The 17849-nt window shown below is 39.1% G+C and overlaps 1 protein-coding gene and 1 long non-coding RNA gene across 6 annotated transcripts in view; one reads left to right on the forward strand and one right to left on the reverse strand.

Moving 5' to 3' along the window:
* Positions 1-13341, forward strand: part of MPP7 (MAGUK p55 scaffold protein 7) — a 283281-nt gene extending 269940 nt beyond the window's left edge. For all 3 annotated transcript variants that reach the window (XM_057304655.1, XM_057304654.1, XM_044378520.3), the window contains 4 exons: positions 7080-7173; positions 8205-8313; positions 9867-10010; positions 10490-13341. In XM_057304655.1, coding sequence (XP_057160638.1) covers positions 7080-7173; positions 8205-8313; positions 9867-10010; positions 10490-10669 — 527 coding nt within the window. In that variant the 3' untranslated portion in view covers positions 10670-13341. The remainder of the gene's footprint in view (positions 1-7079; positions 7174-8204; positions 8314-9866; positions 10011-10489) is intronic.
* Positions 1529-17849, reverse strand: part of LOC113244256 (uncharacterized) — a 73722-nt gene continuing 57401 nt past the window's right edge. For 2 of the 3 annotated variants that reach the window (XR_006408150.3, XR_006408152.3), the window contains 4 exons: positions 16110-16177; positions 14559-14670; positions 13924-13982; positions 1529-10373 (listed from right to left, as the gene is read on the reverse strand). This is a non-coding gene — a long non-coding RNA (uncharacterized LOC113244256). The remainder of the gene's footprint in view (positions 10374-13923; positions 13983-14558; positions 14671-16109; positions 16178-17849) is intronic. The other variant, XR_003312337.4, reaches the window with a different exon arrangement.

Genomic DNA, 17849 nt, shown 5'->3' on the forward strand with positions numbered 1-17849 from the left:
GTACCATACTCTCCATCAGAGCTCTTGGGTGACAAGGCGCATTGTCAATGAGCAGTCGTATTTTAAAAGGAATCTTTCAGAGCACTAGGTTTGAACAGTGGGCTTAAACTATCCAGTAAACCATGTTGTAAATAGATGTGCTGTCATCGTGGCTTTGTCGTTCCATGTACACGGCATAGACAGAGTAGATTTAGTATAATTCTTAAGGGCACTGGGATTTTCGGAACAGTCAGTGAGCACTGGCTTCAACCTAAAGTCATCAGCTGCATTCGCCCCTAACAAGCCAGACTGTCCTTTGAAGCTTGAAGCAAGGCGTTGACTTCTAGCTATAAGTCCTGGATGGCGTTGTCTTCCAACATAAGGCTATTTCATTTAAGTGGAAATCTGCTTAGTGTAGCCACCTGCATTAATGGTCTTGGCTGGATCTTCTGGAGAGCTTGCTCTAGCTTCTACTCCAGCACTTGCTGCTTCACCTTGTGCTATTCTGTTATGGACACGGCCTCTTTCCTTAAACCTCATGGACCCACCTCTGCTAGCTTCCAGCTTTTCTTCTGCAGCTTCCTCACCTCTCTCAGCCTTCATAGAACTGAAGAGAGTCGGGGCCTTGCTCTGCATCAGGCTTTGGCTTAGGAGAACGTCACGGCTGGTGCAATCTTCTCTCCAGACCACTCAGACTTTCTCCATATCAACAATAAGACTGTTTCACTTTCTTATCATCCGTGCATTCACTGAAGTAGCGCTTTGAATTTCCTTCGAGAATTTTTCTTTGCATTCACAAGTCGACTGGTGCAAGAGCTTTCAGCCAGTTTCAGGTTTGCACATGCCTTCCTCACTAAGCTTAATCACGTCTAGCTTTTGACTTAAAGTGAGAAGGTGGGACTCTTCCTTTCACTTGAACACTTAGAAGCCGTTGTAAGGTTTTGAATTGGCCTAATTTCAATATTGTTGTGTCTCAGGGAATGGGGAGGCCTGAGGAAAGGGGGAGAGATTGGGGAAATGGCCAGTCACTGGAGCAGTCCGAGCACACACATTTGTTGATTAAGTTCACTATCTTATGTGAGGAAAGTTCATGGCACCCCAAACAGCTACAATAGTAACATCAAAGATCACTGATCACAGATACCATAACAGATACAATAATAAAAAAGTTGGAGACACCACGAGAATTACCAAATGTGACACAGAGACATAAAGTGAGCAAATACTGTTGGAAAAATGGCACTGATAGACTTGCCACAAATCTTCAATTTGTTTTAAAAACAAAACAACCAAAAGCAGTGTCTGTGAAGCCCAATAAAGCAAAGCACAATAAAGCTAGGTATGCCTCTATGTGTGTAGTGGTATCTCATTGTACTTCAATTTGCATTTAACTAATGACTAATAAGGTTGAACAGCATTTCGTGGACACACTCATTTATGCATCATCTCTTTTGGTAAAGTGTCTATTCAGATATTTTGCCCATTTTTAAAAATTCTGTTGTCTGAGTTTTGAGAATTCTTTATATATTCTGGATCTGTCTTTTATATGATAAGTGTGTTATTCATATATTCTTCCCAGTCTGTGGATTGCCTTTTTTTTTTTTGAGAGTGAGCACAAGGTGGGGGAGGGGCAGAGGGAGAGAAAGAATCTTAAGCAGGCTCCGCACCTGGCATAGAGCCCAATGCAGGACCCAGTCTCAGGACCCTGAGATCATGACCTGAGCTGATATCAAGAATGAGATGCTTAACCAACTGAGCCACCCAGGCATCCTGTCTTTTCATTTTCTTAATGTTGTTTTTCAAAAACCAAAAGTTTTTAATTTTGACAAAGTCTAATTTATTATTTTATGTTTTGTGCTTTTGGTGCTCTGTCTAAAAATCCTCTGCTTTTTCCAGAAGTTTTATAGTTTTACATTTAACATTTAGGTCTTGATCCATTTCAAGTTCTTTTTTCATGTTATTTAGCAGACTTGCCTTGTTTCTGATCTCAAGGGAATATAACTCCCATCTTTTACCATTAAGTATGATGTTGACTCATCGATGCCCCATTATTTGTTTGAAAGCATTATTCTCTGTGATACCTAGTTTGCTGAGACTTTTTGTCATGAATGGGTGTTGAAATTTTTTCTAATGCTCTTTCTAGATACATTGAAATGATCATGTATTATCCTTGATTCTATTAATGTGAATTCCATTGATTTTCAAATGTTTGGCCAACCTCTCATTCATGAGATAAAGTCTACTTGGTCATGATCTGGTATCTTTTTTGAAAGTGTATTGTTGAATTTAACTTGCTAATATTTTTGTTAAGAACTTTTGCATCTAAATTTACGAGGGATATTGGTCTGTAATATTTTTAATGTCTTTGTTTGATTTTACTATTAGGGTTATACTATCATAAAGTGAATTAAGTAGTGATTCCTGTTTATGCAAAAAATATGTTGATGTAGGATTTGTGTGATTTCATTCTGAATGATGGACAGACTTCATCAGCCATCTAGGCCTGTACTCTTTTGGGGAAGGTTTTAAAAACCAGATATATTTAGGGGCACCTGGGTTGCTCAGTCGGTTAAGCATCTGCCTGTGGCTCAGGTCCTGATCCTGGGGTCCTGGAATCGAGCCCCATGTCGGGCTCCCTGCTCAGCAGGTAGTCTGCTTCCCCCTCTGGCCCGCCCCCTGCTTGTTTGTGCTCTCTCTCTCTCTCTCAAATAAGTAAATAAAATCTTTAAAAAATAGATTCATGCAGTAGATACAGGGGTGCTCAAGTATTGTTTCCTTTTGTTTCAATTTTGGTTCTTTATACTTTGAAGAAATTTTTCCGTGTCGTCTAAATTGTCAAAGATGTTGGCATAAAGTGGTGCGTAATATTCTCTAATCCTTTTTAATGTCCATAGGATCTCTGATAATAACTCCTTTTTCATTATTTATATTGGCGATTTTTGTTCTCTTAATCACTGTAATTAGATTTTAAATTTTGGTTTTTTTTTTCCTTTTTTTCTATTTTGTTAATTTCTGTTTATTATTTTCTTCTCCTTGGCTTGGGTTTACTTTGATCTTTTCTTTCTAGCAGTGTTTAAAATGAACTTTCAGTCACTGATTTTAGATCTTCTTTTCTAACAGAAGTACGTAAAGATATGTTTCCTGCTGTGCCCTGTGTTCTATCCCCTAGCTTTGGTAGGTTGTATTTTCCTTGTCATGTGCTTCACAGTCTTTGCTCACTTCTGGTGTTTCATTTTTGAATCATAATATTTGCAAGTGTGTTATTTAATTTTCAGATATTTGAGGTTTTCCTAGATATCTTATTTTTGGTTTTTCATTATATGGTTTATAGAGAATTGACTCTTTATGATTTGGCTTCTTTTAAATTTATTGGGACTTTTTATGGGCCAGCATATGATCTCCCTTTGACAAACACATCATGTGTATTTTGCAGTTACTGGATGTCGCATTACACAGGTATTAATTAGACCCCTGACGGTGGTGGTGGCGTGTAGATCCCGTGTCTTACTGGCATTTTGTCCAGCTCTATCAGTTGTTGAGAGGTGGTAAAACCTATTCTGATTGTGAATTTGTCCATTTCTCTATTTCAACTCAGCCAATTTTTGCTTCATGTATTTTAAAGTTTTGTTATTATGTGCGTACAAATTTATAATTGTTATAAGTTTCTCTTTTATCATTATGAAACATTCTTCTTTATCTCTGGTCATACTCTTTTTCTTAAAGTGTCTTTTGTCTGATACTAAAGTAGACACTTTAGCTGCCTTATGCTTACTGATTACATGGTACACATAGTCTTCCATCTGTTCACTTTCAACTTATCTGTGTCTTTATATTTAATGTGTCTTTCTTATAAACTTACAGACAGCCTGTACCAGGGCCTTGCTTCTTCACCCATTCTCTCTCTGCCTTTTATTGGAGTATATAAATCAATTAACATTTATTGAATTGTGGAAATGATTAAATTTAAGATACTTTTATGTTTTTCTGTGTATCCCGATTTTTTTTTGCTTTTTATTTCTTTTATTATTACTATTTGAATATTTATTAGTGTTCCATTTCAATTTATCTATTGGCTCTCTGCTTATATGTCTTTGCCTTACTTGTTACTGGTTGCTCTAGGGGTTACGACATGCTTCATGTCTAACCATTCACAGTCTACTTAGAGTTAGCTTCATGCCATTTCACGTAATATATAGAAACCTTGCAGTCATTTAAATCCCTTTTTGTCCTAGTCCTTTTTGTGCTAGATGACAAATGCGTGTGTCTGCGTACATTGAAAACTCTACCAGATATTATAACTTTTAAATCAGTTATTTATATATGTGTGTGTATGTTTAAGGAATGTAAGAGAAGAAAACAGACTTCTGTTTCTATTCAGCTGTTCTTTCTGTTGCTCTTTCTTCGTTCCTTGAAGATATAAATTTCCTTCTTAACATTTCCTTTTAGCTTAAAAACTTCCTTGAATATTCTTTTAGAACAGATATGCTGATGAATTCTCTTAGTCTCTCTTCTACTGAGAAGGTGTTCGGTTTGCCTTTTTCTCTTGAAGGATATTTTAGGTGAAGTTCTTTTCTTTCAGTACTTCAAGTCTAGATAATTAATTTCATTGAGTTCTTGTTTTTACGATTTATAATAAATCTGTAGTCATTGAAATCATTATTCCTCATGTGTACTGTATTGGTTTTAACTAGATGCTTTTAAGGTTTTTTTCTTTATCTTTGGCTGTTAGTACTCTGGTTCTGACGTGTCTAGGCATGATTTTTCTCTCAATTTATCCTATTTGAGATTTGTTGAGCTTCTGAAATTTGTAAAATGTTTGTCTTTCACCAAATTTTAGCAGCTTAGGGCCATTATTTCTTCAAATACATTTTTTTTTTTTTGTGCTTCAATATCTTTTCATCTCCTCTAGCATCCAAATTACATATATATTACACAGGTCCCTCAGGCTCCATTTATATCTTTTCAATCTTTTTTTTTTCTTTGTTGCTCCGATTTTATGATTTCCATTGGTCTACCTTCTAGTTCATTGGCTTTTTTCTCTGTCTTCTCCATTCTGCTGCCTAGCCCATCTAGCAACTTGTTTCTGTTAGATATAGTATATTTCCGTTCTAAAATTTCCATTTGGTTCTTCTTTATAGTTTCCATTTCTCTGAGAATTCATATTTTCATTCATTTCAGATGTGTTTTCCTTTACTTTCTAAAACACAGTTATAAATAGTTGCCTTAAATTCTTTGTCTGGTAGTTCTAACTTCTGGGTCATTCAGAGTTGCCATCTACCATTTTCCTCTTGAGAATTGGTCATAATTTCTTAGTTCTTGTATTCTGAATAATTTTAAATTGCATTGTGGATATTACGAATGCACTGTTGTATAAACTCTAGGTCCTGCTTACACTGGATTAGAAAATACAGGATTAACTTTAAAAACAAACAAAAACCATGAGGAGTTGCAGTGCCAATGCGGCAAGTGAAACCTGGTTATAGCCCATCCTTACTGCTGATTACAACTAGAAACTGTGGGCCCCAGACAGCTATCTGAGCACTTTGAAAATGAGTAAAGCAGGAAGATTGTGGAGGGGTGTGAACAGTCTGGAGAATGTTTTCACTTTAGGAAGTAATCACCCTTTTATGTTTACACCTTAACTTCTGTCTCATTTTCTGAGTTGTTTCAATCTCAGTTCAGTTCTCTTAAGTTTTTGCTACACTGGTTTGGGTCTTCCCTGTCACGTGGTTCAGGGGAGAGTCTGATACTGGTGTGCCGAGTTCACAGCTCAGTTCTCTAAGCCTTTTCTACGTTGGTTTGGGGGTGTTCTGTGCTGCTGTTATTCACAGGCTAGGCTGAGACTTGTGTGTTCTAATCTCAGTCCACGTCTGAAAACAGTGTTAGCTTGAGTCTGAACCGCAAGTGGGGTTGTTATTTAGCTGGTCTTGGTTCCTACACAGCATTAGAATATTTTCTTCACCAGTGTTCTTGGATTACCTCCACACTCTTCAATTTGTAAGGGCTTTTTTGTTTTTTCTTGGTTCTTTTCACCAAAAAGGGCTCCTACTGGAATCGAGTCACCCAGAACACATGCTGCTCTGTAAATGTTCTCACCCTCAGGGCAAAGCTAAGAAGAAACAAAAGTTAAAACTCTGCCCCATGCAGGTTGATTCCTCTCCACAGTCTACCTGCTTTATTTATTTTCAGAGTGCTGAGATAGTTGTCTGGGCCCAGAGTGTTTTAGCTGTAAGCTGCAGGAAGGATGAACTATGGTCAGTTTTTCACTTGCCCTGTTGGCATGCAACTCCTTAGGTTTGGTTATGTTTTTATAGTTAATCCTGTATTTTCTGCTCCATTGTAACTTAGTAGCAGACCGGCAACGTAGTATTCTAAGAAGGTGTTTATAATTTTGCAAAGGAGGAATGAATAGCACACAGAGGTCTTCGAATTCAGTCAGTTAGTAAAACAAAACATTGATGGCATACTCTGCGCTGTGTGTGGAAGACAGTAAAATAATTTCAGAGCTTACCTTACAACCTAGCAGGCGTTAGACTTGTTTCAGCAATCAGTAAATATGATGATAAGCATTATCTGCAAAAGCCAGGAGTTTTTCCTCAAGGGTTAAAATACCATTTTTATCTAACATATTAGAGCACCTTGAAAATAATGAATAGCACAGACCCAATGCAATTTAATTTTGAGTCTATATTCAAATCAGTAGAAAATCTGAATGACACTTTATTAGCTAATTTGCTTTTTCCTAAGTTTTTAAATCTGGCTTATGAAAAATACATTTTTATTTATTTATTTATTTATTTATTTATTTAATTTATTTTTTAAAGATTTTCTTTATTTCTTTATCTGAGAGAGCAAGAGAGAGAACGCCAAGCAGGGTGAGGGACGGAGGGAGAAGCAGGCTCTCTGCTGAGCAGGGAGCCCAATGAGGGACTAGATCCGGGGACTCCGGGATCATGACCTGAGCTGAAAGCAGATGCTTAACCGACTGAGCCACCCAGGCGCCCCGAAAAATACTTTAATACATGATGATTTCTTTTTTAAGTATCTTCCTCTGGGTGGCTGATGTAAACGTTTGTAAACTCTTTTTAATTAAATTGCAGACACAACCAGAGCAAGAAGAAGCCAGGAGAGCGATGGTGTGGAATATATTTTCATTTCCAAGCATTTGTTCGAGACAGATGTACAAAATAACAAGTATGTGGGAGTTTTTGTTGGTTATTTTTAAGCCTGTGCCTCTGTATCCAGTTTTAGGCAACTGAGGGTTACCTTCCATTTGAAATATATTTTAAGTTTTATAATATTTGAAATGGATAAAAAGGTGATAATTCAATTAGTAGGTGTTACCAGTCTTCACCTGTAATTTTTTAATAACCTAGAGCTGCTATGTTTCTGGTAAGTATTTAAATGGGTAGGAATCATTTTGAAGGATGAGGGAATGTTGCTCGTATATTATTGTGACCTCTTTCTACGCCACTCATTGAATCTCAACATAGAATTTGAATAGAATTTTCTTTAAAAAACTAACACCGATGTAATAGATTCCTAGTTCCACGATCTCTTCCACGCACACCTCTCCCCCTCACTGGCTCTTCAGACAATTAAAAATACTGTTCATCACCTTGTTTGTACCATGTCCTCTGGCCAGCTCTAACTCCCCCACCTCCCCAGGTCCTCCATTTGCTTCAGCGGGAATATTTTAGGGTATCAGGGAGCAATGTGTGTTTTAATGCAGGATTTGGGGATTTTATTGAAACATCAAAATGCTTTTTTCCACGTTTGGCACAGCGATTGTGTTTTTATAGCACGTAATCGGCTGCCCTGCTTCCATTAGCCACCAAGCAGTTCCTCCTGTCGTTCTGAAGCTGAGCGTGGTTACTCTGTAGCGTGCAGTGAAATTTCAGTAGTTTCTATTGTTTGGCTTATTCACTGTTTTATTGCATTGCATTAGTTCTGAAAAAGAGGTGATGGAAAACAGAGTACTGCTGGACTGAAGTACTTTTTTTCTGCTTAAGTGTAATACAAGCAAGTGTTACTGATTCGAAAATGTAAAATACAAGATTTTTTAAAATTGACATTCTGGAGGACTTGGCCCTACTTATTTTACTGAACACAGTAAAAAAAAAACCATGTTCAGCAAAAATCTTTTATATATTTGAGTTATGTCTTTCCACTTGTATCTGTAATTAATTCACAAATGGCGCTGATGCAGATCTGATTTCCTGCAGGTTTCTTGAGTACGGTGAATATAAAAACAACTACTACGGCACAAGCATAGACTCCGTGCGGTCGGTCCTGGCTAAAAACAAAGTTTGTTTGTTGGATGTTCAGCCTCACGTACGTGAACAAGGCACCATTCAGCGAGCTACCACGCTTCATGTGAACCTTCAGGATGGGGGACAGATCTGAAGGCTACTCACTTTGGGGCATATCTGTGGCTTTCCTAATGACAAAAGCATTTAAGTGTAATTTGAGAAGTCTCTGGTGAGAGGGAGAAGAAAAAAAGGCCCATAGTGTTAGAAAAGAGGAGTAGGGGAAGCCACAAGGTCTGTGTGTAACTCTTGCTTGTATTCCGTGTTTGCCAAGTACAAGGGCTCTTAGACATTTCTTCTGTGTCGTTTTCTTTAAAAAAAAAAAAAATGGTTGCTACATGTATAACATATTCTTAAGTGTTAAGTATAAGCGTCTGTAATTTTTACAATGGACACTTTGGGTCTTGGCCCTTTCTCTTGATTCTCTGCACATCCTAGAAGCGTACAGCGCCCCCTACCCAGAGCTGTGGGGCATCTCCCAGGAGTGGGGCTGAATGAGGTCTTCTTGCAGCTGTCGGGCGAATCCCTGCTGCCGGCTGGGCCGCTTGTGAACACTGTGGACCGAGGAGGCCAGTGGCTGAAGCCATTCAGTTCTTTTTGAACCCCATCTCCTCCAGCAGGGACCCAACCCCTCGCGTTTTCCTTGTTACCCAGAGGCCGCAGAGTCTCGCTCCACTGATGGGTGCACAACCTCCAGGAGCCGGAACGGCCTGGAGAAGCCCTTCGTTCCTCTTCAGGGGGATGGACCTGGAGTAAAAGCATCCCAAGAATCAGCAGGGCCGCTGCCCCCTTCACTTAGGCCCCGGCGACGGGTAGGATACTCCTGCTCGTGCAGCATCTCCCTGCCAGTGCGCTGGGGCTAGTCGTGTCCCGCTCCCTCAGTGTGGGTCCAGCTCTCAGTCCCCAGAGCCTCGCTAGCCCTGCGGACAGAGAGAGCCTCCGGCCCCGCCCCCACCCCCGCCGTAACCTTGCGGGGGAGTTCATGGTTTATACTCCCATTCTGGGGAGGCGCTGACGCACAGGCAAGAGGTGATACACCCCCACCCTTTTACCATTCCCCGTCAACTGCAGCTGAGTCCTCAGAAGCACAGCGTAAATTATGTAAGATGTTTTGGTGGGAGAGTGTTGACAAGCTTCATGGAAAGCAGACGCTTGCCCTTTTAGGACACTCCAAAGGACAGAATGGCCAACGAGACAGACAGAATGACAGAGTCCTACCTGAGATCAGGAAGAGGCTTAGATGGGATGTTTGGAAGACTTTCATGTGCAGAGTTAGTTAACTCATAGCATCTTTTGAGTATTTGATTTAAAAATCAGTTTTATGATATTTTTAGCTGCTTCTGTTCATTATGACATATTTCAAAACATTTTAAAAGGCAACTTACATTCTCCACCATTTTTTCAGGGGTATAGAATTAGGACATTTAATGGTCAACAACTGATTGAATAATATATTGAAAGAACTGGCCTTAATTAGATAATTTTAAGGAATTTTCTCCTTTGAAAGAAACTTTGGTTTTATTGTAAAATTCACTCATGACGTTATAAAGAAATAAAAATGTATCTTCTTCCTTGCAGACAGTGAAGCATTTAAGGACCCTCGAATTTAAGCCCTACGTGATATTTATAAAGCCTCCATCAATAGAGCGCTTGAGGGAGACAAGAAAAAATGCCAAGATTATTTCAAGCAGAGATGACCAAGGTGCTGCAAAGCCTTTTACAGTAAGTACAGTGATGCTCCGTGAGACGACGTAAGTGGTACCTGGGATCACCCGTGCGGGCGGGAGCCTTCGGGGGACACGGTGTAGGAGATGCTGTGGTCCAGAACGCGATACAGACAGGATTGTACTCGGGTGCATACAGTTTGGGTGATGGCACTGTAACGGCTTTCTGTGCCTCTGTGAGTAGATCCTCCTATTATATTGACTGACCTATCCCGGTAATGACTGAGTGAGGGGTAATCCTGCAGTTCACGGAAGGTGGGAGCTCCGTCCGAGCGGCTGAGTTACAAGCAGATCTGAGAGAGCATTGGCCCTTACGACGTCTGAAGAACCTGCAGGGCCAGAGGGCCATTTTCATTTGTGGCTGAAAGAGGAAACACAGAAGAGCATCTGATAAGCCAGTTGTGGAAATGTCTGCGTCCATGTAAAGTGATAAAATTGCCTGGTTAACCAAAGTTTTTTTAATACTTCCTTTTGCAGGAGGAAGACTTTCAGGAAATGATTAAATCTGCACAGATAATGGAAAATCAGTATGGTCACCTTTTTGACAAAATTATAGTAAATGATGACCTCACCGTGGCATTCAATGAGCTAAAAACAACTTTCGACAAATTAGAGACGGAAGCCCACTGGGTTCCCGTGAGCTGGTTACATTCATAACTAAGGGAAGTTCCCACGGTCGTCTTTTTTGTAGAGCGCGTGAGGAAATCAGGTACCGTCCTGGTGGTCGGGTTTTTCATCTGTATCACTGTTGCGGATGTGCAGTCTTGCTTAAGACTCAATGTTGGTTTTGTGTCTTTATCCAGCCTTACTTCAAACCCAATATTTGCGTAGAAGAGCCAAACTCAGAAGGTGCACAGTCCTGTATTTTGAGCAGAGCTTTGAACCTTCTGGTTGTCTTTAGTATACAGCTGTATCTCCAAGATGAGGTTGGACTTTTTAGAGAGAAACAGCTAGAGAATTGATACGGAGTTCAGTGCTTCGGCGGGTCTCAGACGTGGTGCCTCCATCAAGTTTGTACATTAACATTTGAAGGTATTAGCCGCCTCGAGCAGCTCCGGGCAAACAGGACAGCGTGGCTCTTCTTCGGACGGGTCACTAGGGGTTCACTAGGCTGACAGGAAGGCGCCCTCTTACTGTTCTAAAAGCGCCACCTTCTTCTTACATATATACAATATAGTTAGAGTGTATTTAAAAATCTTTCTTAAAGGAATTACGACACATTTGCCTTAGTGAGTGGCCTGCATGTTGTAGCTTGAGAAGGCCTCGTAGGACTACATCATATCAGTGACTTGAATATTTAATGAGGGACGATAAGACTTTTAAAAATGATTATATATGTAACCAAACGCCTTTCCTTATGGTATTTTGTAAGGCTGGTGATATCTTGGGGTGAGTAACGATTACAAGGGACGTTTTTATTTGTACATCTTCAGACAGGGTCATCATCCAATGAATTGTAAGAGTGTGATTCCTGTTCTAAAAGTAGATGTTTTACGTGTTATCGATACAGTTAAAATGTGATCATTTTTCACATGTGCAATTGATCATGTATTTAAATTGCACTAAGATGTATTTTGGAAACGTTCTGTGTCACGTGAACTTACTCCTCATCATCAAACTTAACTCTTACCGCTGGTCAGGTACCGTCCTAATCTTAACCATTTTTAAAGAATTTTAAGAAAGACTCTTGTATTGTAAATATTTAGATGGGCTCTCATTTTTCTTTGTTACTACTGAACTTCAGCAAATAAATCACATAGCTCGAGATACTAGAAAGGTCTGCAAGTTGTAAAAGAGAACACGTCTTGCCATTCTTGCATGCAGTAAGACCCTGCCGATCAAAAATCATTGCATCTGTGACTTTCAAACAGAAAATATTTTTTGTTGATTTGTAAAGAGAGTTTAGATGTCATGTTTAAAGAAAAATAGAATGTAGGGAAATTTTATATATTTATGAAATCTTTGAAAGGCATATTTTTTTAATTATCAAATGGAGCTATTCATAAAATAAATTGTATGTAAAGATGTCATAATTTAAAAGAGTAGTTTTATAAGTCAGGGTCAACATTCCATGTAAATATTGACCTTTGTTCGTACAGACAGCCCCCAAGTGTTCTAAGCGCCCGTGCATTTGGTAGCGTTATCCACTGGATTTCCTTCAGACCTGTCAAATTTCATATTAGAAACAGACAAAAACTACTGCAGTGGCCTTGATACACACTCAACACTAAAACAGACTAAATGTTACTTAACGTAATCCAGACAGTGAGTTCCACATTTATAAACTCAACAGCAAGCCATTTAGTTTTTTAAAAGAGTGGGGAAGAGGGCTGCCATACTTTAAAGTTGTATGGCTGCTCTAAGATAATACAAGTCTTACACGGAGAGTTTGGGTAGAATAGACTCCTCTTTGAACCCTGGCTAACATCTCCTCTAAATCAAAACTTCCTGTACAAAGAGTAATGGAAAACATATAATTATCTAGGCAATTGTCTGAATAATTTAGGCAGTCCAACTGAATTCTTTACCGTGGGGGTAGAGGGTGTTGTAATGTGGTGGAAAGAGAGTCCTTTTGGCTGTTGGTGGTGATGGGGTGTTATGTAAAAATATAACTGCCCAGATCTTTCTCCCTTTTCACACTAGAACTGAACAATGTTTTGGTTTTTTTGTTTTCTTTTTTTGTTTTTTGGGGTTTTTTTCTTTAATGAAAAGGGGCATCCTAACAATTTGAGAAATCTTTTATTAGGTACATGGCTTTGCAAGTGATATTTACGCAGCCATTTTGATGTTTAGAGATTAGGTTCAAACTGAGTTAGGCAGTGCCAGGGGCTCGTTGGTAACTTGCAGAAGGCCCTGGACTCTCGTGTCTGCACCCAGACCTCCTCCAGCAAGGAGACGGGCACGGTCTCCTCACTGTGCTAGTTCGGCCAGCTCCCAAGACAGTGTCAGCCACTATTTGAGAGAGGAGCAATGTTTATATTTTTCAGTCCATATATTTAAAATCTGAGATCAGAAAATTCTGTGTTCCTATGATTACCAAATTAGAGTCAGTTAAAAAGGTGAAATGGAGATATTTTTTCCTGTTGCTTTAATTACTCCTATAGATGTTCTTAGTATCTTTAAGGCTGACATTCCTGGTGTTGTGTAATGATTGAATGTATCTAAATCATTTCAAATTGACAAACCTGTAATCTTCATAGATTACAAAACTGTTGTTATTAAAATCTTCTTGAAGATCTAGATTTCTATTTATTTTCTTTTTGACTAGTAAGGATTTCTAAATAAATGTAATGGAAAACCTTTGATCTTAATAAAGTATCTTCAAATTACGTGTGTACTTCTGCACAGTAGTTCTTGCGCTGGGGTATTTATGGTATCGTTCCCCATGGTAAAACAAATTCTGTTATACCAAGTGGTTCAGTTTGAACTTGCCATGTCTAAAATTAAACTTCATGTTTGTTTCCGTCAAATAATTTATTGGAGAGATGGAATTCCCTCGTCCTGCTCCTATCCATACAGTGCAGCCATTCAAAGATATGGAGAAATGAGGGGGGGGGTGGACGATCTGGGCCCATCCGTGATGGGATTGTCCCTTCGCCCATTCCTCCCCATCAGGAATTAGAGCATTATCCACGTCCTGTTCCTGAATTCCAGTTAGGCAAAACTAAACTTTTTTATTTAGCTGTGTACGAGGACAAACTGCCACCGGCTTAGATACACGAGCTCATCCGCGTTGGCCTTGCTTCAGCAGTTGGCCAGTGAGCCCCAGCCCTGCTTCCGCTGAAACACCGTACAGGGTAACAGTCGGGAGCAGGGGAGCTGGGGCCCACTTCCTGAGTTCAGATTCTGGCTTTGCCACCTTGAGACGGTCATTTAACCCCTCTGATCAGGAGAATCATCATTCTGCTTACCTCACGGGATCGTTGTGAGTATGGAAGAGCTGATCCATGAGCAGTACTTGGAACAAAACCTGGGACAGAAATATTCAATAACTGTGAACTCCTGTGTTATAGTGATTATTCTCACATCACACAATTTTAAAATAGCTCTATAAATACCCCATATAAACGGTTCTCCATTAGGAAATTCACTGGAAGTTTCCTAATAATTTCTGTGACGGTTTTATTATGTAAAAAACATCCATTACTTCCAAGTGATACATCAGGACCCAATTAAGTAATCCTCAGTAGGGAAGTGAACAAATTTTTATTTTTAGCCACTGGTATGCAATATAACTTATATCGATTTGCAAGAAATGTCCCTTAATTGTATTAATGCCCTTTCTTCTGCTACCATACTTCCTTTCCAAATGCTTTCTCCCTTAGCCACAAGCTCCCGGAGGGCAGGGAGTATTTTTTGAAACAGCTGTCTTACACACACACTCCGATGCATGACCAACCACTGCCGACCAAACTGTACTTACTAGTCATCAGACATCTGTATGATTTCCATTCAGTATCTCATTTAAGTCTCACAGCTCCTTTACATGAAAGATAATATCTTCATATTTTACAACTGAGAAGAGTGAGGGGCGGGGCTTCAGTACCTTGCCCAAAGTGACCGACGTTGATGAGTACTGGAATCAGGGTCCGCCTCCCTGCAACCACACTGTCTTCACTGCATTGTGCTTCCTGGTGTTGCTATAACTTGACCCAGAGCTGGAAACACGAGATTTGGTACTTTGGAAAGGGTTTACCCTTTTTGTGCATGCACAGTTTATAATTTTCTCAAAACACTGTTGCTTTAAGTCAAATACAACTTGGTGTACCTAGGCCTGTACGAACTGGGTAATCCACAAACAGTGGCTCTTACCAGAAGCATCCTCGTATAGCATAACATGCAATTCTGTTTAGTCTGCCTGAGTCCCCGTCCTTCGTGATGAATCAAGACCGTATGCGCTTTGCAGGGATTAACCTGAGTTGGTTGCTGCCCAGTTCCAGGTAATATCTGTTGGAGAGCTACGAGTAAGAGTTGTTCCCCTGATTTACTTTGTCAAAGATTAAACAACTGCATGAGGTAAAAGATCTTTTATGCCCCTGTCCCCATCCTTTCTGTTTGAGGTACTCCAGTTATTTTGTGAGGTTTGCCAATATGACAGCCATAATCTCAACCTTAAACCAGAGGATAATAAAAGCCAATTTGTAGAATGACTGAGTAGAAAAAAGGAAAGATCCTAAATCCATAATAGCATTGAACTGTTGAACCAGTCCTGGGACCTCCTTCCACTAATTTCTGAATACACAAGAAAGGTTCTCATGGCCTGTTGGTGGGAATATAAATTGGTGCAGCCACTATGGGAAACTATGGAGGTTCCTCAAAAAATTAAAAACAGAACAGCATTATAATCCAGCAATTCCACTTATAGGTATATATCTGAAAGATATGAAATCACCACCTCAAAGAGATATCTATACTCCCAAGTTCATTGCATTACTCGTAATAGGCAGGACAAGGAAACAAGTGTCTATCAACAGATGAACGGATCAAGAATGGAAATACACACACCCCCCCAATATTATTCAGCTATGAAAAAGAAGGAAATTCTGCCTTTTGCAACAACATGGATGCACTTTGAGGGTCATATGCCCAAAAGGAATAAGTCTGAGAAAGGCAATAACTATGTTCTCATTTATATATGGATTCTGAAAAAGGCAAACTCAGAATGTAAAATGGTAGTTGCCCAGGCTAGAGCGTAGGGGAAATGGGGAGATCCTGGTCAAGGGTAAAACTTCCAGTTATAAGATAAATTCTGTGGATCGAATGTACAACATACTGACTATAGTTAACAACTTTCAAGTACATGATACAATATTGTTAAGAGTAGATTTTGTCACCACACGCACATACACACACAAAGGTAATTACATGAGGTGTTGGAAGTGCTAACCTGACCGTGGTAATCCTCGCACCATACATATATGTATTAATTCATCACATTTTATACCCTAAACTTACACAATATTAAATGTCAATTATATCTTAATAAAACTGAGAAAATTATAAATGTTCTGATGGTGTATGTCACTGTTAGGCTGTTTACTTGGAAAGCAGCAGCTGTGAGTAACTCGGGCCACTCCCACTCTTCCCTTTCACTTACCAAAGGTGGTCTTTCCACTCAGCTGTCTCATGCCCTGGAGTGACCTAGTGATCGAACTGGAAAACACTCTGGAACCATAAAAATCATATGATCATCTCAATAGATGCAGAAAAGCATTTGATACAATTCAACATCCAATCATGTTAAAAACTCTCAAGAAGTGGGTCTAGAGGGAACATACCTCAAAATGATAAAAGCCCACCTATGAAAAACCCACAGCTAACATCATAGTCAATGGTGAAAAACTAAGCACTTTTCCCCTAAGGTCAGGAGCAAAACAAGCATGTCCTCTCTCACCACTTACTCAACTTAGTACTGGAAGTCCTAGCCACAGCAAGAAGAAACAGGGCATCCAGACTGGTAAGGAAGAAGTAAAACTATCTGCAGATGACGTGATACTCTACATAGAAAACCCTGAACACTCTACTAAAAAAATATTAGAAGTAATAAGTGAGTTGGATAAAGATGCAGGACACAAAATTAATACACAGAAATCACTTGTGTTTCTAAACACTAGTAACAAACTAGCAGAGATTTTAAGACAATTCCATTTACAATTGCACCAAAAAGAATAAAATACCTAGGTAAAAACCTAACCAAGGAGTGAAAGACCGGTACTCAGAAAACTATAAAAATACACTGATGAAAAAAATTGAAGATGACACAAATGGAAAGAACTAATATTGTTAAAATGTCCACACTACCCAAAGCAATCTACAGATTCAGTGCAATCCCTATCAAAATACCAATAGCATTTTTTACAGAACTAGAAAAAATGATTTTATAGAACAAACTAGAGAGCCCAGAAATATACTCACACTTACACAGTACATTAATCTACAACAAAAGAGGCATGAATATACAATGGGGAAAAAGTCTCCTCAATATATGGTGTTGGGAAAACAGGACAGCTACATGCAAAAGAATGAAACTGAACCACTTTCTTACAAACACAAAAATGAACTCAAAATGAATTAGAGACCTAAATGTGAGATATGAAACCATAAAACTAAAGGAAAACATAGGCAGTAATTTCTTTGACCTCAGTGTTAACATTTTTCTAGATAGGTCTCCTCAGGCAAGGGAAACAAAAGCAAAAATAAATTACTGGGACTACATCAAAATAAAAAGCTTTTGCACTGCAAAGGAAACCATCAACAAAACAAAAAGGCAACCTACCAAATGGGAGAAGATATTTGCAAATGATATATCTGATAAGGGGTTAATATTCAAAATATATAAATAACTTATACAACCAAACACAAAAAACCCCACAAGTAATCCAATTAAAAATGGGCAGAGGACCTACATATACATTTTTCCAAAGAGACATACAGATGGCCAAGAGACACATGAAAAGATGCTCAAAATCACTAATCATTAGAGAAATACCAATCAAATGAGATATCATCTTATATCCATAAGAATGGCCAGAATCAAAAAGACAAGAAATAACAAATGTTGGCGAGGATATGGGGGAAAAGGAGCCCTCGTGCACTGTTGGTGGGAATGTAAATTAGCGCAGCTGTGGTGGAAAACAGTGTGGAGGCTCCTTAAAATATTAAAAATAGAACTGCCATATGGTTCAGTAATTCCACAGTTTGAAAAAATATATGCACCCCTTATGTTATCTGCAGCATTATTTACAACAGCCAAGATAGGGAAGCAACCAAAGTGTCCATCAATACATGAATGGATAACAGTGATGTGTACACACACACACTCTGGAATATTATTCAA

The sequence above is a fragment of the Ursus arctos genome, unplaced genomic scaffold, assembly GCF_023065955.2.
Source record: "Ursus arctos isolate Adak ecotype North America unplaced genomic scaffold, UrsArc2.0 scaffold_30, whole genome shotgun sequence".
NCBI classification, from domain to species: domain Eukaryota; kingdom Metazoa; phylum Chordata; class Mammalia; order Carnivora; family Ursidae; genus Ursus; species Ursus arctos.